Raw genomic sequence first — 25528 nt, forward strand, 5'->3', positions numbered from 1 at the left:
TGTTTGTCATTGATGGAGTTAATTTTATGAACTGGTTATTGTTGTACAATAAGCCACCTCCAAACTAAGTGACTGTAAGTCATAGCTATGAATGATTCCCCACGAGTTTATGGGTTGGTGGGGCAGTGAGTCTTCTGATGTGGGCTAGTTGTGACCAGTTGTGGTTGTGCTCACTGGCGTCCTTGTGGTTAACTGGGCTGGCTGATGGAGGAGGGCCTCAGTGACAGCAGCTGAGCCCTGATCATCCTCGGGGCCCAGGCTTGGAGATGTGGCACCTCTGCCATTTTCTATTGGCCAAAACCAGTCTTAAGACCAGTCCAGATCTCACTTCAGGTGGCTGCAAAGTCACGTTGCAATGGCTCTTACTGTGGTTGTCTCCTCAGTATGGGGGGTTTGGTTCCAGGGTCCCTTTGTGGATATCCAAATCTGCAGATGCTCAGGTCCCTTACATCAAATGACACGGTATTTGCCTATAACCCATGCATATCCCCCTGTATACTTTAAATCATCTCTAGATGACTTATAATGCCTAATACAGTGTAAATACCGTGTAAATGGTTTTTATACTGTACCATTTAGGGAATAAGGAAAAGGAAAATAAGGAAAAACCTGGACATTTTTAGTACAGATATGATAATTTTCCCAAATATTTCAAATCTGCGATTGGTTGAATCTGTGGACATGGAACACAGGGATGCAGAGGACAGGCCATATCAGGGTGGCTGAGTGGAGCCAACGTGACCACATCACACACCCTCCCTGAAATACCATTTGCTTGTGTGCAGGATGGGAGTAACATGATTTGCATCACATGATGCCCTAGTATCCTGTGATATTTTAGGGGACAATCAGTCCAGTGCAACTACAAGAGAGGATGACCCAGTTTATGAAAATCACAGATCCTGGAGAGATATCTGTAGGGGGCCACACAGGAGACTGCTCAATGCAGCAGGTGGGGAGCAGGGAGTGGGCCAAGGCCAGGTCCTCAGGCAGGTGCCTTTACTGGGGTCCCGGGCAGGGGGGGACACACAAGTGAAGGGCCAGAAGGATTTCACTGGTGCCCTCCAATGTTGCTCAGTCAAGGTCAGAGGAGGCAAGGAGGGACTTAGGGCAGGAGCCGACTTTATCCCACTGTACCTGGTGGCCTGGGTGGGCTTGTTGTGGGAATGTGGAGTCAGCAGGGGAATAAGTCTTAAAATTTACTCTCTGTAAATTTTACATGTGGGCACCATGATGCTGTTTTGAAAGCTCACCTTATAAAACAAAAAAGGCAGAGGAGAAAGCCTTTCCTTCAGTCTGGGAACCTGTGAATGGGGACCTGAGTCACATAAATGTAAGGAGAGTGGCATGTGGGACAAGGTCTACTGCCCAGCTCTGCAGGAGCCCCAGCTTGGAAGTGCTAAGCGCTGTGGTCAACACCCATTCTTTCTTTTATTGGTTCATCCAATTCTTCATTTATTCAAAAATATCAATCCAAAAATATTCCCCAAGATCCTATTGTGTGTGACATTGCATAAGAAAAGCGAGTGAACAAAGGTGTTGGATGTAACAGGAAAGGAAACGTTTCTGCCTACTGGAGCCCTGGGTGAGCTAGATGGTCAGGAGTACCTCCTCGTGAGCCATGGTGCTAAGTCTGGCCCACACCTAAGGGAATGGGGAGCCATGGAAGGTTTTAGACAGGGCGCCTTAATAATTTAAAGATCTCTCATGCATCTGTATGAAGACTCAACAGTTGGTGGAGCGTGGAGGAGGGAGACTAGTTAGATGTTCAGAGCACCCAGGCCATGATGCTGTGTCCTAGGCCATCTTGGCAGCAAAGAGAGAAAGAATTAGGTAAAGGGGAGAAATATTAGAGAGGCAGAATTAGGGAGCTTGGTGCTCAGTGTGGTGAGGGCTGGAGTGGGGTGGCATGAATGAGCCCCCCAGGGTGCACAAATGGCAGAATCAGGAGGTTGGTTCCTTGTCAGGGTCAAAGGTCAAGTTAGTATTCCTAGGAATGGAGGGAGGGGTTTTCCCAGGCAGGAACCAATCCCTCACCCCTGTCCATCATTCTTGGAGGAGGCAGATCCTGGGATAGGAAATGAGGGTTGGGGAGCTGGGCCTGAGCCCGCAGGAGAGACCCTCCTTCTATTCTGCCTCTTCACTCCCACTTCCCATCATCCACTGTTGGGGGTGAGGAGTTCCCCCCACTTCCCAGGCCCTTCTTGCTTGCTCAGCTCAGACCTCCTTTACTTAAACAGCCAGGATCAAGTCTCCAGGCACAGCTTTTGATGAGCTAAATGCAAAACCTTGGGAGGCTGTTTCCACTTTCAACTCTTTCTCTGGCTCTCTTTCTGAAGGGGCTCGGGAAGTCAGTTTGGAGGTTTGGCTGGTGTGGATGCTGTTAGATCAGGCAGTGCCTGCCTTTTCCTTCCCTTGGACAAAAAGTTTCTAGAACAGGTTTTAAGGGGTGGTGGGTGCTAATAAACCCAATTAGTTACACATTTGCAAAATATGCAACAAATTCAGGGACCCTCAAAATGGCTTAAAATGTTTGTCTTCCTCTCTGACTTATCAATCCCCCATTCCATGTGTCCCCCCAAAGTGCTCCATTATTGAGGTTTCTGCTGGTTAAGGCAGCCCTACCCAATCAAGGGCCAAAGTGTTCCCTGTCCCCTGCCACTTTAGCAATGTTGCTGAACTCTGGAAATGCCATTGGGTCCTGGGGGCTGGATGAAGTCTCACAGGGAGGAGCCCAGCTTGTTCCTGCAGGGTAGACTTTTCCACCCTCTGCCTGGAGTGCTAAGCGGTTGCCATAAACTTAGGTCACTTCATCTCTCATCCTTTCCTGTCTTCTAACTTGGCTCTGCCATTTGCAATTGACTTTGGGCAAAGTTCTTGATGTTCCGAGGCTGAACCTCCTCACTGGTTAGGAGATGATGATGGGTTGGATTGTGGCTCAGTGGTGGAGCACTTGCCTACACGTGTGGGACACTGGTTCCATTCTCAGCACCACACAAAAAATAAATAAAATGAAGGTATTGTGTCCATCGACAACTGAAAAAAAAGAGGTAATGGTGACTGTGGGGTCATGTGACGCATGCAGTTCACTGTCCCAGGTTCCACATTCAGATAGACCATTGACAACACCCAGCGAAAAAGACAGCGACCCTGAGATGCCGTACACATCCTGGGGGTGACTGCTGCAGGGGCAGGGTGCCAGGCCCTCGGGATGAGTTCCTTACCTACGTGGTTTAATTTAATCATTTATTCAATAAATATTTTCAGAGTCCCTGCTGGGGTTGATTAAACAGACAGAAGTCCCTGCATATATGGAGCTCCCATCCTAATGAGAACTAATCTTCTGGCTGAAAAGTACAGTTCATATTTATCGTGCCACCTGGTGCCAACTGCCAGCCAGCCTCTCATTTGCTGCATAGACAAAGACAGGGTGAGAGGCCCCAGTGTGAGGGGAGGGAGCCCTCAGAGATGCCCATAGTTGAAGGGATGGTCAGGACCAAGGTGGACAGCAGGTGACCTTTCGAAAGGCACCATCCGCTCCTACCCTGCCCCTGGTGTATCAGGTGAAGCCGTCCCTGGGTGCGTGGGCCTGTGAGAATTCAAAGAAACGGTGCGTGTGTCGAGCGGGCATATCAGTAAGGGGTGGGCGTTGCTACCTCTGGTGTACATCCACCGCCCATGGCATTGCCAGGTCACGCCTGGGGCTTTATTCATGATCCCTCCCCAACCAATCCCAGGGAACCATTGGAGAGCTTGCTCCTGTCCACATGTGTGTGAGCCCAAAGACACTTTGGGGACAGAGCCGGGAGCTCAGGGCTTCAATCAGCTGCACTCCACGCCTGCGTCCTCGCTGTGCTGGCAGTTGTGAGAGCCCCAGTCGCTCTTCCTGCAGTTCCACAGGGTCGTTTCTTGGCCTGTGCAGGCGACATCATCCAGCCAGATTGTCCCAGTTCCTTGAGGTAGAGGAAGCAAAGTGGAGAGGAGAGAGGGATTACGGCAAAGCGAAGCTGCCATGTTGGTCCCCAGAAGCTCCCGTCTGGGGTAGGCTGTCAAGTCCTCCACATCAGGTCCGCCCAACGTGTTAAAAGCGCGTCTGGTCTCTTGGAATGACTCTGACTCCATTCTGTTCCCTACACTTCCATAGAACTGTCATTCAGAACCGTAAAACTTCATTCACGTCCTATTTGAAATCTCCCCTGGGGGCCCCCCAGCCTTTCCCCTGCTGATTCACTGCTACTGTGTCCACCTTTCCCAAAGTCTTTTAAACCATGTCATCTCATGGGTCTAAAGCATCCACCCTCTGTCAAACCCTCTCACTTCTGAGATTGAAAACAGTTACAATACTTGTTTACAGTCATTTATACTCATTTATACTCCAGCATGACTTTATATGGGTTAATCTATATGAGGAAAACATGTATTTTAAAGGAGTAGTACAGCCCCATTGGATCCAGATTAAAAAGCAAGGGTGTACTTTGGCGGGGGTGGGTGCACTTTGGCAGGGGGAATCAGCCTAGTGTCTGTGCTGGGTCAGCCCCTAGGAGCAAAGAAAGGGGCTCAGCCAGGGGACTTAATTTCTTTGCTGATGATTTCACCTTTGAGTAGAAAAAAAGACATAAGCTGAGCTGATGTCTTGCACCTCAAGACCTCTTCCCCAAATTGATTGGTAAGTCGCTAGGCAAGCATTGAGCTACCCCCAGTCATCTCATGTATTCCTTAAAGATAGTCACAGTCAAGATTGCTGGGAATCTGAGTTCTGGACAGATGCTGCGAACATCTGTCTTCACCTGGCCTCCATCTTTACTCCCTCCTCTGGAGAGTCAACTCCTGCAAACACCCATGTGGCATTCTGATTCCAGGACCAGATGGACACTGACCCAACCAGGCAAGCCCTAACCTTGTAAAGCCTTCACTGTCACTGCTGGGACAACCAAGATGGTATCTATTCCCTGGGGTGGCCAAGCCAGAAGGAGGTAAGTCCAGGGCACTGAGCCTCTGAAGCTTGAGCCACTACCTACTTTTCTCCTAACCCAAGCCACACTGAGTCACCTGCAACCAAAGGCTGTCAACACACCACTTCAGCACCCCCAGAAAGAGGCCCCTCCTGGACGATTCACTTACCACCCCCGTAACTGCCGATGGCCTTTCCCCTGGAGTAACCCAGCATGCGGCAGAAGACAGTGGCATCAGAGTCTTCCCAAGAGTCATCACAAATTGTCCCCCAGACATCCTTATAGTAAACTTCAGCCCGACCACGATTACTGCTGCCGATGATTCTGGCATACGTGAAGGACGTGCCTGGGTGAGAAAGTACATGGAGAGAGGTGAAGAAAGCTCCCAGGACCTCTGTAAATGCAGGCTCTTCCTGTTCATTTTTGGAGGTCCTCTAGCTATAGAAAAGGAATCCCCCTGGCTGGCTACCATGAGTCTGGAAAAATCTCACTTCCTGGCCTCCATTCGACCTTGCTTGCAGCCTTGGTGCACAGAGGCCACAGAAGCAGATGCCTGTGTGGCTGATCTTGCAAAGTCCACAGACCATGTCTTGTCATGAGAAAAGGGAGGGAAGGAAAGACTGGAGAGAGACATGAAAGGAGAAGAGATGGAGAGAAAGAGGAAAGGAGGAGGGTGGGCAAAGAAAGAGGAAAACAAGGGAGGGAAGGAAGGAAGGGAAGGAGGAAGGGACTGAGGCCAGCGGTCACTTGTGCCATTTGAAAGAGAACACCATCAGCTTTTCCCCCAAAGAAGGAATTTGAAGACCAAGCTCTCATCACCCGCCCCCACACAGACACACAGAGACACACACAGACACACAGACACAGACACAGACACACACACAATTTTCCAATTAACTCCAAAGCACAAAAAGAATGGAATTATCAATTACCTTTTTGACCTTTTTCTCCCTTTTCTCCTTGCTGCCCAGAAGACCCTGTTGTGAGGAGAAACCCATACAATTTGAAGGAAATGTAGCCAGGATGCCCTTGCCCACCTTTGCCAGCACCGGGCTGGGGGATGCAGGGGCAGGGAGGTAGAGGTCAGTTGATGTTTGACAGGTATGAGGCACGGGGTGGGGCAGGGGCAACTCCTGCTCAGGAAGATCCAGTGGATCATGGATGCTGGGGAGGCTGAGGGCATGGCTGGGCGTGACTCCAGTGCATATTCGTGGCTCTGCCTTTTGGAAGGTGGACTGTGCCTTGTCGCCACCATGTGCTCAGTGCCCAGGGCAGTTCCCAGCACGTGACTTGCCAATGGACTAGGCAAACTTCCTCAGCTTGGGTTCTGTAAACCCCCAAGCCCTTAAAGCAGGGCCTGTCTCCTAGGAACCCATGGATCACAAGATAAGCCATACCTTTCTGTCCTGGGTTCCCCTTCAGGCCAGCTGGTCCAGGTGCTCCCATAGGGCCTGGTGACCCAGTTCTTCCCATTTCTCCTTTTATGCCAGCAGGGCCTGAGAGGAGAAAGGTCACCTGTAGATGCCCTGCTCTGCTTTTCCAAGGTGGACCCAAAGATGTTGGCATTTAATGCATGAGTTACCCTTGACCACCAGGTTCCCTGTGAATGGTTCCTTGACCATTCAGTCAGTGGTTTTGTCCAGTTGGGGACTGTTCCAGGCTCCTTAATTCCAGATGAATACTATTGAGAATATGTGGATGGGAGTGGCTTGCAGAGTTCCAGAGGTTGTTGGTTCTCAGCAGATGACATAATTTTGTGGAAGTTCTAGCCATTCTGGGAGAATGTGCTAGAGCATTCCTAGGCCACAGTGTCTCCTTCAGTAAGTTAAAATTGTAATACAATATGTTGCTCATGAAGAAGAAAAGTTGCTCCGAGAAATTTTGTTTCAGCACTTGCTATGGATTGGATAAGGTTTGAGTGTATTCCCCAAAGGTTCACGTGTTGGGAACTTGGTCCTCAGTGTGATGATGTAAAAAGACATGGGGTCTTTGGGAACTGGAGCCTGGTGAGAAGTCCTTAGACCAGGGATTATGGGACCCCAGACTTTTTTAGCTATCTGGATATGTAATCTCTCCATCATATGTGCACTCTCACCTTATGACACCTTTTGTCATGAGGTCTTCACCAGCGCTGAACAGAAGCCAGCACCATGCCCTTGAACCTCCAGGTCTGTGAACTCAATAAACTTCTTTTCTTTCTAAAGTAGGCTGACTCAGGTATTTCATTATAGTAATAAAATGGACTAAAACAGCACTCACTCAGGCCAGGCTGTTGAGAAGACTAGAAATACTGGGTAGTAAGTGCTGAGCTCAGTAACCAACTATAAGCAAGGGTTCAGTAAGGATGTTAACTGACAGCCTAGAAGATGTAGCAGGAGGAGGATGGTGGGGCTTCAGGGGCCAAGGAGAGAACAAAGACCAAAGCAGAGATGTGGAAGCCCCCAACCAGGGTAGGAGAGGGAGATCGCCCAGCTCCATGGGGGCTGTGCAGGCTGGACCAGCGCCTGCACCATCGGCTCACTTGCCACCCTTTGCTGTCCTCAGCCTCTGCCCCATGCCCTATACCCTCAGGATTCTGAGTTGCTTTCCCTCCCAGGTTTTTCAGAAGAATGGAGGCTTGGATGGCAGAACCCTACAGTCTCAGCCTCAGCTTTGGGGGAAGGTCACAGCTGTGCATTCAAAGTCAGCTGACTTGACTTCCAGCATGCAGGGCCCTCCAGTCATCCTTCCGAGAAATTAAAATGAAGCCAGCCCTTTACCTGGCAATCCTGATTCTCCTTTTGTCCCTTTCTGTCCTTGAATTCCTAAGATCAAAACAAAGAAAAGGGGGAGAAGATAATAAAACTTAGATATGAGACACTTTTAATCTTAGACACCCTCTACCTTTTGTCTGATTAATGCATATGGAAAGATACATTGGTTCTCCACAATTGTTTAAAACCTCTTCAGCAGAACATAAAAGAAGACAGGCTGCAGATGAATGGAGATGGGGGTTTGGGGGTGAAATAGCAGCGTGATGGATGAAGGTCTGGGGTTGCAGACCCCAGACTCACCAGCTAGCCCTCCCTGTCCACCATTACCCTGACATGGGGTCTCCCTCCAATCCCTTCGTGCTGCATTTTAGCGAGAGATATTTATGAAGAGAATTGAGAGAAGGTTTGGAAATAAAGTTATCTTCATTTCCAAAAGACTGTGGAGGGAACTTAGTGACCACCTGGAGCGTTGGGTGTCCTTGCCCATAGTGAATGCTCCGTAAGTACTTATTGGTTTATTCATGGTGGCCTCCAGTATGGGTAACGAGTCCTGTGGCTCAAGGGTCTCACGTTCAGAAAATGGGAAAATAATAAACACATCATTGGCAAGGGTTCTGTTTGTGGCTAATGTGAGAAGTCCTCCCTCCCCCCTTCCTTCCTCCCTCCCTTCTTTCTTTACTTTTCTACCTCCTTCTTTCCTGTGCATCCTTTTATTCAATTAACTTCATAAAAGACCCAGGTCTCCAACATCCTGCTGGGACACTTTAGGATCACAATTTATTCACTTAGCCATATTGTGGATGCTCGATTTTCAGTGCAAACATTGACTTATTTCAGAGAACCAAGACGTCCCAAGACAGTTGCACAAACTTCAGGAAATGCAAGCTCATTACTGACTACCAAGCAGCAGTCACTGGAGAGTAACAAGGGGACACCAACGGCTATTCACAAGCATCTGTTCTCATACCATGCCCTTGATCGGCTTCCCACCCAAGACCCAGCCCAACTCTAACCACAGGGCACCCTTCTGATGACACCAGAAGCCCCAGGGAGCTTGGTCACCCTCCTTGCAGTTTCTGGGGGACATTCCTTGATGCCAACTTCACTGTCTGAATTTCCTGAGCACCTATGGTGTGTGCCGGTCAGCGGAGGGTCTCGCAGGCCTCTTGAGAACTACTTCTTGGGATGAGTGAGAGAAGTCTTGGTTCCCAGCAGCATCTCCATTGATGCTCACGAAGCTCGATGCTGCCTGAGGAGGAGTATCTGGAGCCAGGAGGAGCAGGAAGCCCTGGTAGGTTCCCAGAGGGCAGCCACTCCACCCCTCATGCTAGGGATGGGAACAGAACTGAGGCTGGGAGGTACCTTTGAGGTCAGTTTTTGACAGACAGGTCCCAGCCATCCTGAACCATTGATCATGCAGCCTTGTTGAGTTCACATCTGCCCTGTCCCGGCCCTGTGACCTTGAACCAGATGGCTCTACTTGGAGTCAGTTTCTTCTCTGAGTCTCCCCTGAGAGGCCATTTTGAGGCCAAAATGGAGTCATGCTTGTTAAGCGGGGAGCTGAGTGTCAGCCAGAGCTGAAGAAATGGTGTCATGAGGCCCCCACAGACCCTGTTGGTACTGCCTGTCTTCCCTCCAGGAGCTAAGTGTCTCTGTCTGGCACTGGGGTGGAGGCTCTGAATAGGCACAGGGAAATCTTTGCTGTTGACCTCTAAGTGCTCCACTGAGGCCACCCAGAGAGGTGCCTGATATCTCTGCTCTGCTTACTTATATCTGAATAGCATAGACAGAGACTAGGGGAAAGACCACATCCAGAAATACGTCCATGACGGTCATTAAACAGGGAAACGGTCCACATCTCGACTCCTGGCACTCTTTGTTCCCTTCCTAGAGGGTGCCATATTGCAGTAATCTCTATCTCAAGAGCCTGTCACTAGAAGCAAGGTTCACGGACCCTGGAGTACTGTAACCTCCCCTATTGCCCTCACTCAAATACATACACCTTTCCAGCTGTCCTTTAAAACACTGTACAACAAGCGACCTCTATAAGACAGGAGCCACAGAGGAGTCCCTGTTCATGAGGCCCATCTGAGACCCCCATTCAATCCCCACACTCTCCCTTCTCAGCCCCTCACCTCCAGGGGGCTCAGCATTGGCTGCTGATTGCACTGTGATGGGCATGGTGCCAGGGGCTTTACCCATGCCACCCCCTTTTATCTTTCACCTACCCCACATGGTAGTGCTATTTCCCTCCCTTACAGAGGAGGAAATCAACATTCAGAGATGCTGAGTGATTTATCCAAGGTCACACAGGACTTAATGGCACAATTGGTTGTTATTCAGCCTTGGCCTCCAATTGTACCCTCTGCCTGCCTTTGTACCACCAGCATGCCAGGTTCACTCCTTCCTGGAGTTTCACTCAGGCTATCCTTTGGTCCCTAAGACACCTCCAGATTCCCTTGGGCCATCCCTTTCCCCTAAGAGAGGTGAAATCAACCTAGAGTGTGCATCTGAATGACCTGGATGGGACTTGTTTTAAAAAACAACATGCTAGACTCACCCAGAGTTGCTGAGTCAGTGGCACTGGGCTGGGGATCTGAGACTCTGCATTTCTTAAAACTTCCAGGGGGTGCTGATGTTGCTGGTCCAGGGACCACACTTTGAGTAGCGCTGGCCTAAACAAATCTCACTCATTCTTAGGAACTAGTTCACAGCCTACCTCCTCAGAGCAGCTTCCTGTCACTGCAGGATCTGCCATCCCACTCATTCCTGAGCTCTCCTGGGGACCACAGTTCATAGGATAGAATTTGTTCCTTGATTACATGCCCTCTGAGACCTGTTTAATAATGTCAATTTAATCTTCAAAGCTATTCCTTCAAGAGGAGGAAATCAGAATTTTTTTTCATATGATTTCTCCCCGGGCCTTGCTGGATTCCAAGGGTGCTGGCTGAATGGATGTCAGCAGTGATCATGATCATGGGTCAGTAATTACTTCACTGTCTACCAATGCAGTGTCCTGACTAGATTGACTAATACACATGGGAGTGAGGAATGGCTGAGCTGAAAAGTAGATCTAGAACTGCAGGCTCCAAAACTATTGAGGTCAGCTCTTCCTTCACAACCACAAGCAGACAGGTGCAAACCCTAGCAAACTGGGAATCTCAAACTTATAGGCTGAGAGACCCAAGGGTTTATTTGCAAAGTTGTTTTAGGGAAATGATCTCCCAGAATGGTTAGAGCACATGTGTTCCCTTTGCTCACGGTTCCGCCAATGCTCTGATGGAAGTCTTAGGTTGCCTCTGCTCCCAGGGAAAATGGCTGTTCCACACCCAGAGTGCTGTCAAGCTGGCGGGACCTGGACACTCTACACTGTGCCACCAGGAGGAAACTGTTGCCCAGTGAGGTCAAGTTCTGGTCCACAGTTACCTAGCTTGTCAGTGGCAAGTCTGAGTGGAAGGTCAGGCCTCCTGATTCTTCGTTAAATATTGAAGTGCCCCAAACATTAGGAAACTTCTGTAAATACCCTCTGGACTTAAAGGCTAGGTGCATCCTGATAAATTTAGAATTAATCTAACAACTGAAAAATTGAGCTGCGTTAAGAAGTGATATGGTGGACAGGTAACCTAAAATTGGGATGTGTGTCGACTTCTTCAGATGTCTCTAAGAAACTGGAAAATTAGAAGGAGTTTTATAAATGACCTTTTAGTAATCTGACTTAGTAAAATTTAGTAAATTCTGAAACTACCTGAGTATTCACATATGAGGGGTGGGATAAACTGAGAAATTATGTTCAGGATATAGGCCTTAATTGTTATTATGGCTTATCTCTGTTGTTCATCTTTATGGTAAAACATCTTAACATGCAGATGAGAAAATAGATTTCAAGTTATTTGCAATTTGGCTTTGCCTCAGTACAAAAATGAAAGACCCTAGAAAATTCTAATTGTTATGTGTGGACATAAATCCATTGAGATGAAAAATTTCTAATTTGGAGCTTCAATGTTTTGGTTGCTCCTCACATCATGTCACAGAGTGGAGATGGCAGAAAGTAATACCATGATTTCAAGTCAAAACTGAGTCCTTCCTTGTTTCCAAACTGTACTTTTCAAAGTAGCTAAGGGATGTAGAGATAGAGTTCAGTTGTTCTTTTGCAATCTTTTGAAAGAGAAAAAGCTGGAAAACTAAGTTGGGGGTTTGGATGAAAGCCTGTTACTGACAGGTGAAGGAAATTAACATTAGAGAAAATTTTTAATAAAATGTGGAGTTCATCTTCCCAGCAGAATAAATGGAATTTCCTGTTTTTTTTCTTTAATCAGAGATGGCTTCTCTCCCTGAAGCGGTACAAACAAGGGGGAACGTTCCACCTTCCAGGGTTGAGTGTGGCTAGTGCCCCTCGACTAAGGCAGGAAGGTCTGGTGACTGAGCCAGGATTTACCTATCATGGGATGAAATGTCCATGCTAGTCTATTCAATAAATTAGACTAACTTTATGTCATTTTACATAACAAAATCTAGAAAGCACAACTTTGTAATCAGATTTAAGGATTAACTCCCAGATTCAATGTACGCTAATCATGAGCCCATGAGTAAAGGCTTTACCCTCTTTGAGCCTTTGCTTCCTTTAGTTGCAAAGCAGGAAGGCTAACACTCGAGTGTGTAGATCAGATGAACTAAGATCATGGGAGTCAAGTTCTGCACATGGTGCCTGGCCCAGAGACACTGTTCATAATAAACGGAGCTCTTATTATTCACAATTAATGCACAATTAAGAAATCTAGCTGTCACCTAGGTCAAGCCAACACATTCTAATTTCTCTGTTTTCATCCAAAATGCCTAGATATTCTCTTGAGAGATTAACGATTTTATTTACAAAATGGGAAATACATCAGCTTGAAAATTGGGCTTGATGTATCAAAATGGGACAATCATCATGGTAACTTTAGTTTGGGGAATACCAGTATCCTGACATTGACAAGTATACATTGTCTTTCATGTTGGGGAGATCTGGTGCCCATCTCCCACCACCCCTCCTTCTCCCACTTCAGAAATCAGCAAATCTAATCTCTCCAGAAATTCAGTAGCTGGTGACTCTAACATGATATGCAGACCAGATATTCCACTTTTGGAATTCCCCTCCGAGAGGCCTACATGGATCATCTGCCCACTGATCGAGGCCAGCGTTTAGACTTGGGTGAGCTACCTTTTTGATTTTACATATATGGCAATTACCATGTGAAATGAAATATAATTCATTGTGTTTACTTGGATAGCCAGAATTAAGGGACGACCCCTCGAGTTTGACTGGCTGGTATTTATCACTAGGAATGATTAGTGAGGAACCCATAAAGGTGCTCAACAGATACACAAGGACTTGGTGATCATCAGACTGTGGTATCCGATGTTAAAATTAATGTGACTAACTAAGAACCATTATAGGGTCTGAGAATTTCATGTCTCCTCTTAAGCGTGGGAAAAGCTACTATTGTTTGTGTTCTGATCCTTTCTGAACTAGGAAGAAGGGAGAAGGTGAGTCTCCTGATGAAAATTGCTGGAGAGGAAGACCCCATGATAGAGTGTAGTGGATAAGACCACAAGCTTTGAATCAGCATAGCCTAGATTTCCAACCCTGGGTGCACCTCTTACTGGCTGCCTGACTTTGAGCAATTTATCATAAAATAGCACTAACTAGAGTGCTTAGCCCACGGGTTGTCATGGAAATGCTCACTATCATGAACTACTCTTATCACACACACTGTCCCAGGATGCAGGGTGCAGGGTGAAATTCCCCACTTCAGACAGTGGAAGACCAGGCGTGGGGCCTAGGGATGGGCACAGGGGCCCTGAGAATAAATTCATGTTTTTTGAATTTATTCAGAGCCCTTGCTTAGCCAAGAGCTCTGAGTCTGGCCATGGGGTTGGGGGCAGAGTGTGACTACTGGTTACAACAGAGGGATGAAAACAGTCCTCTCCAGGAAGCCACACAGAAAACTCAGGACAAGAGAACTTTGGGCCCAAGTCAGATGGACCGTAAGGTTGGGGACCAGATAATGGAACTAAAAGATTAGAAAGGTCAGTAAGGAAGCAAGGGATGTCTGACTGCCATGCCCAGAGGGATACTTTCTCAAGGCAAGAACTTGCTGGTGGCCTTCAGGTGGCATCTACACAGGATACCACCTGACAGGGTCCTGTCCACACCAACACACAATCCATGAAGGAGATAATGGCTCTGAGGCTGGGTGGAGTAGAAGGACAGAAAAGGTGCCCTTGTCATGGCTCCCAATAGCCAAAGCTCACAGGCCCAGAGTGCAAGGCTTTCCACGGAGCAGTGATGAAGGAATGAACAAACGAATCAGAAGTCACCTACCCGATCAACCAGAATGGGGAAGACCAGCCCTCGTACGGGTCTGATTCTCGGCCTGGGTGAGCCACCAGGTTGTCTCATACAGCATGCCTTCCACTCCAGCAGAGGAAAGGGTCAAGGCAGACCATCCACAGACATATCCAGCAGACACACAGCGCTTTCTCTCCACCCTGCACCCCCACAGCACCCCCGCCTGCCCTAGCTTTCCGAATGGCATGCAGCAGGTCTCCAGGCCAGCCCTCAATCAGAGCGCACTGCAGTCTGTCTCTGGCACCACCTTGTGTGTCTTGAGTGGCCGCCACCCAACACAGTGGTTGGGACTTTCTAGACTAAGTGGACACAAAGCAGAAGCCTAAACCTAGAGACTAGACAAAATCAGTACAGACTGGTACAGGGCATATAATCAAGACTAAATCGGCATGTCATCGCCATGACAGTGGACGACCTCGACCAAAGTTGGCAGGATGGTTTGTAAACTAGTCTTTGTGAGTTGGGTTAGGGCAGGCCAGCACTCTCCAGCACCCCCAGAACATGCAAGTAAGGGTGTCTTGGTCCTCCTGCCTGAATTCAGTGGACCCCACTGAAGATCAGCAGGCTGGAGTGGAAACTGTGTGGGATGCAGGTCAGGCCATGGTGCCTTTCCCTCTTCCCTGAGGCTGGGGTCTGGCCACAGCCTTCAAGGTCCTCCAGGGACTTTGAGCAGAGAAAGAATAGCCCAGGGACCTTGAGCACAAGTGGTTCTGCCAACACTACTCAGGGATCCACAGGAGAACGTCTGTCTCTTTCCATGGACTGCTGGAAGCAGTCCTCCTTCCTGACCCCCCGACACCCAGCAACCCCCCACCTACCCACCCCCTCTTACCTGTGTCTCCCTTGCTTCCTTTCGCACCCTCGTTCCCTGGTCTCCCAGGACTTCCTGGTGGTCCTAGACAACAGACCCCACAGACAGCGTGAAGGCTGGGCTGGGTGTTTGTGCAGCAGTGCTCCCCATGCCCACCATGGGCTGCAGGACCTCACCTGTTATTCCAGGCAAGCCAGTCCTGCCAGGCTCACCCTTGGCACCATATGGTCCTGCTGCACCAGGATGGCCTGGAACACCTGGCACTCCGGGTTGTCCTGAAAGTGAAGTGGTGACCACAAGGCTGGAGGTGGTTGACCGAAGGTCTGGCTGCCCCCACCCCTGCATGCCTGAGTTCTCAGCAGAGACACGTGACTCCTAACACCTTAGAGTCCCCTCTGCAGCTTTAACCATCTGTCCTACAAGACATAAACTAGCGCTATTAGTGTTCACTGCTGTGCAGTTTGGGACTCGTGGATGTGGATGTGTGAGGAACTCTGAGGGTGGATGCCCAGCTTGCACCTTGTGTGGCAGAGTGAGGTGAAGGTCTAACCAGGACTAGCAATGAAGCCAGCCTGTCACCGACTGCTCTGTTCCTCGCAGGAGGAGCTTGGTTTTGAGAACCCTCAGGTACTCTGGGTTAATATACAGCGCAATAACAGATGGTGGAGTCTGGTCCTCCATGTGACTGCACAGGCACAGCTGCAGCTAGAAAGACAGCCACAGCTGCAGCTGGCCCAGACTCCACAGTTCTTACCTTGATCACCTTTGGCTCCAGGAACTCCAGCTGAACCTAAAACAAAGAAGGACTTTCAGGAATGTTTACCCTTTGGCTCAGGCACCAAGGAAAAGAGGCATACATACCTACAGGTTAGTGGCCCTGACCACACGGCCTCTTACCTGGTGGGCCTGGCTTCCCAGAGTCACCTTTACTTCCCTGGGCTCCAGGGGGTCCCATGACCCCTGCATCTCCCTTCATGCCCATGTCCCCTTTGCTTCCTGAAAAGACAAGGAGTCAGGGTCAGGCATGGCAAACCCAGCCAGGGGGTCCCATTCAGATACTTCCCAACCCACACAAATTCCAAATTCAAGACCCCTTGACCTTCTACTTGGTGATCAGAGGTAGAAGATATGACTGCACACTGCCTTTCCCCAGAGGCAAGACACAAACTCATGAACGGTTGTCAAAGTGACCTGGCGTGGCTGCTGGTGGGCACAAGGCCCTGCAGCCAGCTCTCAGGACTCTGGTCAGAGCCCTGCCTCCCTAGGGGAGGACCGCAGCTCAGGCTCAACCAGCACTTTTACATTTGGGAAATTATTTTTTTAAAGCTTCTCAAAGTGCAATCTGAATATTCTAGAAAGCAGATCCCAAATGCTGAGAATCGCAACTCTGGGGCATTGGGGATGGAGAGAAAAACATTGCCACAGCTCATATTCATGCCAGCACTTCAGATACAGGCTTTCCTGATATCCAAGATTCCAAATTTTCCACTTGCTATCAGCATTCGGGGCTCATCCACCCTGTCCTCTCCTGAGTCCTCCATCTCTCCCTCCTCCTTTCCTGCCAGTGCCTGGTGCATATCAATCGAGGGTGGCTCCTCACAGGAGCAGGACTCTGACTTCTTTCCAAAGTGCTTTTTGGTTGGGAAGTGAGCCACACAACCCTGCCTGCCACACCATGCAGGGTCACTGGGCAGCTGGTGTTCATTAAGTTGCTGACATTCTCCTGTCAGTTAGTGTGATGTCCAGCTCCACGCCCCTGGGACAGACTTTGATGAAAGTCTAAGGAGGACCATCTCACCCCCAAACAGCCTTTCTAGAGATCTGAAGTAGACAGAGGAGATTTTGTTGGAATTTATTGCTCTGTTCAATCATTTTGGTAAGATGGCTCTGGAGAGGTCTCAAGCAGGATTCCAACCTTCCCTCCAGTGAATTAAGATCAGGGACACAATGCTCCCAAGGGAAGAGAAAGAGTCGGGCTTGCTGGGCCTGAGTTTGGAGTGAAGTTAGTGCAAGACTTGGAATTTAAATTCTTTGAGATACTTGGCTACTTAAAAGAATGATTGATGCCTGATGGGAGATAAGCCAATCATAAGGGACATGGCTACATGGACACAGAGACACAGCTAAGGAGGAGAAAAACATCCCGTGCACTGTCACACCGCAGGGGGATCATCCTGACAATATTGAGTTAATGTAAATCAAAAAAACTAGGAAAAGGAATTTTAATGTTCTCATCCCAAAGAAAGCATAAACGCTTGAGATGATGGGTAACCTATAGGCCCTGAGTTGTACCCAGATATCACACTGTACCCCGTAAACATGCACTTATTGTCAATTAAAAAATAATGAATTAATTGAAAAAGAAACTTGGTTTCAGTTGAGGTGTTTCATAACAGCCAAATGTGCAAACAGCAGAGAAGGCCGTTCTTGACCATTCAGGGTGTCCCTTTGGAGAAGGGTCCAGTGGCACCTATTAGAAGGGCCTGGGATTATTTCCCTGGGGGAATGTGTTGCTGCCTACTGATCTGGGCCAGAGCCATCAAGTTACAGCACTCAGCTTCCTGGTCCTGATTCTCCAGTGTGGGTTGGACCTGCATCTGTGTTGCTATAACTCCAAAGTTCATGCAGATGACATTCCCAGTCTACTGGGGCAAAGAGTGGAGGTAAAACCTCAGTACCACGGTGTGGGTGGACTGGGCAGGCTCTGAGAAAGCAAAATCTCGCCGTCGGCAGAGAGGGGTTCAGGGCGGGGCCAGCTGGGGCGAACCTCCCTTTCCAGAGGTTCAGGCCCAACCCCTGTGTTTCCAGACCTGGGTCTGGGACTGGACTCGCTGGAAAACCAGGTGGATCAGACTCGATCGACAAGGGCGAGCAGGCAAAGGCCTGGCTGTCACCCCTCCCCTGGCGTTCTGGGGCCACTCTGAGACTCTGCATCTCCCTTTCCCATCTGCAGAGAGAAGCGTGCGGCCGCTCCCCAGGAACCTCACAGCCTGCCCAACCCTCTGCGGTTCAGGAAGCCTGCGTGGGCCCCTCCAGGAAGGAGTTGCAGCCCCTCTATCCTCCTGGGCTTGCTGCCATTTCATGTCGGCCATTTCATCAAGAGTCAGCCCCAATTTCCGTGTCATTCTTGCTCCCTTACCTCTGCAGAATTAATTGGTCCCTCTGAAACTGTGGCTCCTTGGTCCTCATTCTTTTGCTGGGCACCACCCAGAGCCATGTATATTTTCTCCCCTCCCAGTGCTTTTCGAATATTTGAAGATGGCTGAGAGATCCCTGTTCAGGGCTCTGTTTGAAGTCAAACGTCCCGTTTCTCATAAGGTAAATCATTGCTATCTGCCAGGGACAGTGTTACCCATCCTATATGTATAATATTCTGTTTGTAGTTAATCCTCATTAAAGGTTAGTATTATACTCTTTTGGTAGGTAACTTGAGGCTCAGAGAGGTTAAGTCATTTGCCCAAGATCACAGAACTAGTGAGCCATATAAAACCTAGGTCTGTCTGATCTTGGAACTGAAGTCCATCCCTTTCTCCCTTAATGGATAACTATTACTACACTAATAGGTATCATTTATTTAGTGCCTATCATGTGGTGGACAACTTGAAAACATATCTAGCCCTTATAACTGTCCTGCAAAGTGTGTATAATTTACTTGCTATTTTAATCGAATAGCCATTCTTCTCTGAAGTGAGGAAATTGGAAGTCAGAAGGGTTAAGGAAGGTGCCTCATCACACAGGTGAGCAGGTGCAGAGCAGGGATTGCAACCAGGCCTGCCTGGTTCCCCCACTGCACCCAGAGCCCCCCATGGGGCTGTAAGAGGTCAGAGATGAGGAACATGAAGTTCTCCATCAGGTCCAGAGCCCTCGGGCAGGGCTTCTCCAAGTGTGGTCCCAGACCTTCAAGGTCAGAGTCACTCGGGGCCTTTAAATGAGGCTCTCAGGCCCAACGTGCACTTAGAGCAAGCACCCACAGCTTTCCACACGACCCGTGCCTGAGGACCACTGCCTGGGGACAGCACCTGCTGTCAGCGGGGGCTGCTGGCCACCTGTGGTCCCTCTCCTGGAGTCAACTCCTGTCCCTCGCTGCCCACCTGCCCTTTCCCCAAGTCCCCTCGCAGGCCCACCTCTTGCCTTCCTCTTGAGCTCCGGGTCTGGCTCTGACCCCACTAGGTGTCCCTGAAACCGCGTCGTTCTCCCTCTCCCATTTCAGCCCTGTCTTTTCTCACCTAGAAAGAAGAGGCCACCCAGCGCACAGGGGGCGTCTGTAGGCAGAGCCTTCCCCAGGGGCAGTGAGTAGATGCGGTGGCACAGAACCTGGGCCCCAGCTCCCTCTGGCCCCCACAAGCACCGCCACCCCGGCGCGCCCTCACCTGGTAGGCCCAGGTCGCCTTTGTCGCCCTTAGCACCGGTGTCCCCCTTGGGGCCCAGGAGACCCTCGTTGCCTTTGCTGCCCTTTTCTCCTCGGGGTCCCGGGGAGCCTGCAAAGAGAACATCAGTGAGGTGGGCTCAAAGTGTCCTCCTGGGGATGGGCTCCTGGGGAAAGAAGCAGGGAGAGTGTGGAGGAGAGGGGGAAGGGGACCCAGAGAGTCTGGGGATGCATTAGCTCAGGTCCTGGGTGACCTTGATACATCTCATCAAGACTTATGGGACAGGACTGTGGGGAAGAAAAGAACCCTCTGGGGTACGGTGGCCCTCTGGAGAAAGGACATTGGGAGCATCTGCCTCAGGACTCAGGCACTGATTGCTGATCCCAAGCATGGGAAGCACGAGTTACCAGTGGCTCCTTGCTCTCCAGGTGCGCCCTTGGGTCCTTGGAGGCCTGTGGAGAAGGGAGGGGGGATTCCAGCTCAGTCATTGTGGTCTGGGCTCCTCAGTCAGCTGACATTCGGCCACCCCTGAGGTGGCAAAAGACTTCCCAACACACAAATGCAGGAATGCATGTGGCAGAGTCCCAGGAGGGTGTAGGCAATGTTTACTCCCTTCCCAAAGGCTGGACAGTGCCTGGGGGTGTGTCTCAAGTGGCAGCAAAAGAAAGGCTGCCGAATAAGGCAAGTCCATTTGAGTTGTAACTCCAGCACCCAGCAGGCTGGATGACTGTGGAAAAACCACTGAAGAACTCCACACCTCCATTTAGTCTCTGTAAAATTGGGCTGCTAATGACTAGGTTCTTGGTAGGTGTGTACCTAGTGCTCCGGTACTCAGGACAAAAGTGGAAATTAGAAATGATGGTCCCCTCCTGCGTGGTCCTGGGGCCCTAGACTAGCATATGGTGTGCTGGGTGTTTCTGGAGGAGGAAGGGTGGGAGCTTGGTGCAGGGAGGGGCAGGGGCAGGGCAGTGGAGATGTGATGGGAAACTGAGGGATCCAGGAGGGAAACTGAGAGAGAAAGGGAGGGAGGGCAGGGACTAGTGAAGGGGCTGGAGGCTCTAAGCAAGTAGCTGATTTCTTCTTCTGTTCCCTGGGGGACCAGCAGTGCCCTGTGGGAAGGTGCAGGCGGGCTCACACTCTCCATGACACCACTGAAGTTACTTCCTTAAGTTATTTTAGGCTGAGACAGGAGGATTGCAAGTTCAAGACCAGCTTCAGCAACTTAGCAAAACCTTGTCTCAAAATTTAAAATTAAAAAGGACAGCGGGTGAGCACAACCCTGCTCTGAGCCCTGTGTGCATGCCTGTCAGAACTCAAAGAGGAGCAAAGCCTACTGACTCTGTTCCCCCTTAAAGGAACAGCTGGGTCCTTGGGTTTCTGCCTTCTCCTTTCGAGCTGGGCTCACCGGCTGCAATCCAGGGAGCTCGGGGAACCCAACCCATGTCCCTCTCCCGTTTGTTGTCTCTGGAAGGGAAGAGGAGGCAGAGAGAACCATGCCACTCTGAGCCAGCCTGCCCCGCTCTGAGCTCCCTGCGGGCCAAGCGTGAGTGTTTGTGGGTGTGAGTGTGAGGGTGCTTGTGTAAGTGTGGGGAATGGAGTGTGTGCATAGATGTGTCACACGCGTATGTACAAGTGGGTGTGTGAGCACCTGGGTGTGGTGGAGGGTGCACACGTGTACCCCACTCTGTGCCAGAAACTTCCCTCCTTGCTGTTTAAACCCTCCAGGAAATCCCCCTAATAGGGACTTAGAATAGGGTCTATGGCTCCCAGCTATTAAATTCCTTCCACAAGTCAGGCCCACGGAGCTTCCCCTCCTAACTGGCTTCCTTTCTGGGTCTGCTAGGTTTTCTTTCTGCCTCAGCAGCCTGGAGGCTTAGAGACCCTTGGTTTGTTTACTTCCCTCTTCCTCTAAATCCTCCCCTCCTGCTTTCTGCTAGGAAAGGTCTTACTGACTTTGCGTCTTCACATCTCAGAGGCCTCAGCCCCCTTGGAATTTGGAACTGGAGGGTCTAAGTGGAGAGTAGAGAGGCTGAACCATCCTCAGGTTCAGGGTCGGGTCTTTTCCCTGGGGAGGGACATCTCTGAGTCCCCGTGATCTCTGACTCAGCCATGCTGTTACGGTTTAGATCTGAAATACCCCTGCTCCAAAGCTCATGTGTGAAGGCTTTGTCCCCAAGGCAGTGGTGTGCAGAGATGGGACCATCGGGAAAGGATAGGATCATGAGGGCTCTGAGCTCATCAGTGGATTAATCCATTGATGAATTCATAGCCCAGTGGGCTATTTGGAGGTGGTGGAACCTTTAGGAGGGGGGCCTGCGTGGATGACGTAAGTCCCTGGAAGCATGACCTTGAGGGTATATTTTGTCTCTGTCCCTAAGCAGCTTTGCTCTGTCACTCACTCCCTCCATGATGTTTGGCCTCTCCACAGGCCTAGTGGAAACAATAAAACCAAGTGACCATGGACTGAAACTTCAAGCCAGACTTCTTGTTTATCTTAGGTTTTTCGTCACAGTGATGGAAAACTAACACACATGCCATGCCATTTGCAAGACAGCTGGGCAAGTCTAGGCTACAGTCTAAAAAATGGAACCTAATATTTCCCAGCAGCAACCATGATTTTTATATCATTATCTCAAATCCCCTGGCAACACTTCGAAGCACTCTCAACCCTATTTTACAAACGAACAAACAGACAGACAAACAAAAACAGACTTAGAAAGATAAGGGGACATTGCCAAGGCCATAGAGGCAGAAATACCAGACTCTTCAGTTCCTGCTGAACCAGGGAGCTTGACTTTCCCCAGTGATGCCCACAGGCTTGGACTCAGCACAGAGGGCAAGCTGAGCATCCACCCCTCCAGCTCCGCCCAGGCCGAGGCTCCATCTGTCTGTACTGCCCTGAAGGCTGCTGCCCAGTCCTACCCTCCCTGGATGCCTCCTGGCCTCAGCCTAGCCAGGACCTCCTGCCAGCCACCTCCCCCTGTACACACCCCTCCGGGGCATCAGACTCCGGCATGGGTCAGAATCTGTAGCCCGAGTATCACTCTGAGAAAGACTGCCATGTGCTCCTTTGTACCCTGGCCCTACTCACCTGCCTCTCCCTTGATGCCTGCTGGGCCTTGGGGTCCCGGGAGACCTGGAGGGAAAGGGAATTCAGAGCATAGCCCAGACAAGGCAGAAAAAAGTCACTGGGTCAGGAGACTCATACCTGGGGTTCCATCATGTCCTGGGGCCCCCTTGGCTCCCTTTTCGGCTTGTGGCCCTGGCGGGCCGGGCAAGCCGGGCACACCTGGGGCTCCCTTTTGACCTGGAAGTCCAGAAGAAGAGGAGCACAGGTATCAATGAGGTGACCAAAAGATGTAGGATGACAATGCCACTCACGCCATTCACTCAACGAACTTTAATGAAGCCCCAAGGACAAACCAAACTGTATGGAGGGTAAAGCAGAAGAAAAGAGGAGAAACTCCTTCCTCTGAGAAGCCAGTGGCCTCAAAGGCAAAAAAGAAAGGAAAAGAAAAAGAAATTGCGGAGATGGAGCCTCCTGAGGGAGGCTGAGTCAGTCAGGCCCGGTTTCAAGTGCTCGCGCTGCCCTTGACTGGGGACCTTGCGCAGCTCGTTTTGAGCCTCAGTTTCCTTGTCAGTAAAATGGAGTTAATGTGCCCGTTCCTGCAGGGCTGTTCTGAGGTCACACATGGGACCCTTCACAGAAAACACACCATGCAAGCTCTAAATAAATGGGACCTGTGATTTCTGCAAGTCACATGGTCCTCTCCCATTGCCAAGGATTGCTTTAAAGACAGGGGCTGGCTGGAGTCTCAGAACATCGGAGGGGCAGCACAGGGCTACTTGTCCTCAAATCACCGAGGAGGGGAATGGTGTTCTGAGCGGCTTGGGACTGGCCCAGGGTCACTCATTTGGAGAGATTGGTAGGTTCCAGAACTCCCAAGGACAAAGTCTACACCTTGTAGGCACCTGGGGCAGGAAGGCGGTGATGTGCTTTCTATTTCAGAGTAGACTCTGAGTCACTTTGTGAGATCCAGAGTGCTGTGTCATTTTATATACAAGACTGGGGGCCAGAAGGATGGAGCAGAACCGGGGACTAGAACACCTCACTTTGACTCAGGGTCCCTGTGGACGTGTCTCAGGAAAAAGAATCCATCAAGGGTTTGACAGGCAGCTCCCACTGACCAGCAATGGGACCTGAAGAAGTGTCTCCAGTTGTTCCAGTCTCCGTTTCCTCATCTGTAACAAGGGAATAGCAAAACCCACCTGACAGGGTCTTCTGGGGGACTAAACGGGCTATGGAACACAGCAGACCCCACTGCAAGCGGGTGCTCACTATGTTTTATTAGCAAAAGGGTAGAGGCGAGGGGTCCAAAGACCTCACAGGCCTCAGGGATAACAGGCCCCTGCAGAGGTGTCCCTCCTCTGGGCAGATCAAGGCTGAAGGTTTCTGTCCCTGGGCCTTCTGGGGAAAGTGCCCGCTTCCTGACAGGCTGGGCCCAGGCCCCAGGAGGTATTTTCCAGGGGTGCCCCCTAGGAGCCTGTGTGCCTCAGTATGGCTCTCCCCGCCCACTCGCAGGCAGTGTCGTCTGCCTCTGCTCCCTTATGGCTCAGGATTCTAACTCAGCTCCTCCAAATCTGCCTGCATCATCTTTAGCAAGTCAGTGTACTTCTGAACCTCAGTTACCTCATCTGTGAAATGGAGATAATAGCCAATAGCTGCTTAGAGGTAGTCTGAGGAGTTAGTAGAGCAGAGAGGAAAAGTGCCTTGAGCTTTTCCAGAGGGCCCCATCAACCTCACTCCATGCTGGGCCTGCCTAGTTTCTACTCTTGCCCAACCTTGTACCCCATCTCTGCTTTCTTGCTCTGGGGCACCCAGACATTCTTCTTTGCATTCTATAGCTTACCAAACTCCCTTTTCACCCCAGGTGACCCTCTCTGCCCAGGACCTCATTTCTTGGCAAACTTGCATCCACCCAGCTGAAAGGCAGCTCCTCCAGGAGGCTTCCCTGGCCTGGGAGAGTCACCCCCTCTGTGCTTCCTTACACAGAGACTTGCCACAATCAGCGGAGTCATCACTAGGGCTGTGACCACATGGAGCTGCTCCCTAAATTGAAAGGTTGGTGAGGATGGGGTCTTATCTGTCTTCTTCATATCTGGAGTCCTAGTTTCTACAGTGGTACCTCGTCTTTTAATTAATACTTATTGGGAGCAAGCATGAAGGTCTGGGATGGAGAGGGAGGGGGAAAGAGGGATAGGTGGGTTCCATGATTCCCTCCCCATAGGAGGCTAAGGACCACGTCTCCCCAGTGACCAGGAAGCCTAGGCTGAGGACAGAGCTGCTTGTGGCAACTGCCACTGCCTCAGCTCCACACCCAGCTCCCCTCTCCTGTCCTCCTGTGTGTCTCCAGGGAGTTTTGCCTCAAAATGAACCTTTGGGGAGCCCTGACCAGGGAAGGCGGGCCATGGGGAGGGGAGAGAGACCACAGCCTGCCCTGGGCAGGCCAGAGTGGTGGTGGGAGACCTGGAAGGTAGGTGGCGCCTGAGAAGGAGGCAGAGGTCTGCAGCCCCAGTCCTGGAATGGCAGTGTCCTGACTTTGGTTTGGTGGCTCCAAAAGAGAGCAGGGAGAGAAAAGAAGAAAAGGAGGAGGAGGAGGAGAGGGGGAGGGGGTAGGAAGGGAGGGGGAGGAGACAGAGAGCAATTGAGGAATGTGGGACATAGAGCTGGAGAGTCTAAACAACCAGCCCTCTGTATCTTTGAGTTCTACATCCTTGGATTTAACCAATATTAGAAATATTAGATAGCAATATTAGATATAAAATATTGGGGAAAAACTCAAAAATGTACTGAACATGTAGAAGTTTTCCTTGTCATTATCCCCTAAGAAAACTCTTAACACAAGTTGACCTACATACATAGAACTATCCTTGGAGTGAAATTTCAATAGTTCTGCATAAATAGAACTATCTATGTAGTTTCTACATTATACTGGGTATTGTGTACAATAAATCAAAAAATAAAATAAAATAAATACATAAATAAATTTTACCTGAAAGGAAAGTAAAAAGTAAAGTGTAAAGGAGGATGTACGTAGGTTATTTGCAAGTACTATGGCATTTTTATAGAAGGGATGTGAGCAACTGAGACTTTTTATACCCGGGGAAGGGGGGTCATGGAACCAATTCCCCAGGGGTATAAAAGGACAACTGTATATCATGCAGAGAGAGAGAGGAGGAAGCCTGTTTGGTAC

The 25528-nt window shown here is 49.9% G+C and overlaps 1 protein-coding gene across 1 annotated transcript in view; it reads right to left on the minus strand.

Annotated features, from left to right (window-relative positions):
• Positions 1–1510: 1510 nt before the first annotated feature.
• The window catches only part of Marco (macrophage receptor with collagenous structure), a 36026-nt gene continuing 12008 nt past the window's right edge, over positions 1511–25528 (minus strand). Inside the window, exons 5-17 of the mRNA XM_047545723.1 lie at positions 22483–22581; positions 22366–22410; positions 19682–19726; positions 19278–19385; positions 15805–15903; positions 15662–15697; positions 15084–15182; positions 14929–14991; positions 7712–7756; positions 6350–6448; positions 5885–5929; positions 5122–5298; positions 1511–3953 (exon numbers count right to left, since the gene is read on the minus strand). Coding sequence (XP_047401679.1) covers positions 3823–3953; positions 5122–5298; positions 5885–5929; positions 6350–6448; positions 7712–7756; positions 14929–14991; positions 15084–15182; positions 15662–15697; positions 15805–15903; positions 19278–19385; positions 19682–19726; positions 22366–22410; positions 22483–22581 — 1091 coding nt within the window. The 3' untranslated portion in view covers positions 1511–3822. The remainder of the gene's footprint in view (positions 3954–5121; positions 5299–5884; positions 5930–6349; positions 6449–7711; positions 7757–14928; positions 14992–15083; positions 15183–15661; positions 15698–15804; positions 15904–19277; positions 19386–19681; positions 19727–22365; positions 22411–22482; positions 22582–25528) is intronic.

The sequence above is a fragment of the Sciurus carolinensis genome, chromosome 3 (assembly GCF_902686445.1).
Source record: "Sciurus carolinensis chromosome 3, mSciCar1.2, whole genome shotgun sequence".
Taxonomy (NCBI): domain Eukaryota; kingdom Metazoa; phylum Chordata; class Mammalia; order Rodentia; family Sciuridae; genus Sciurus; species Sciurus carolinensis.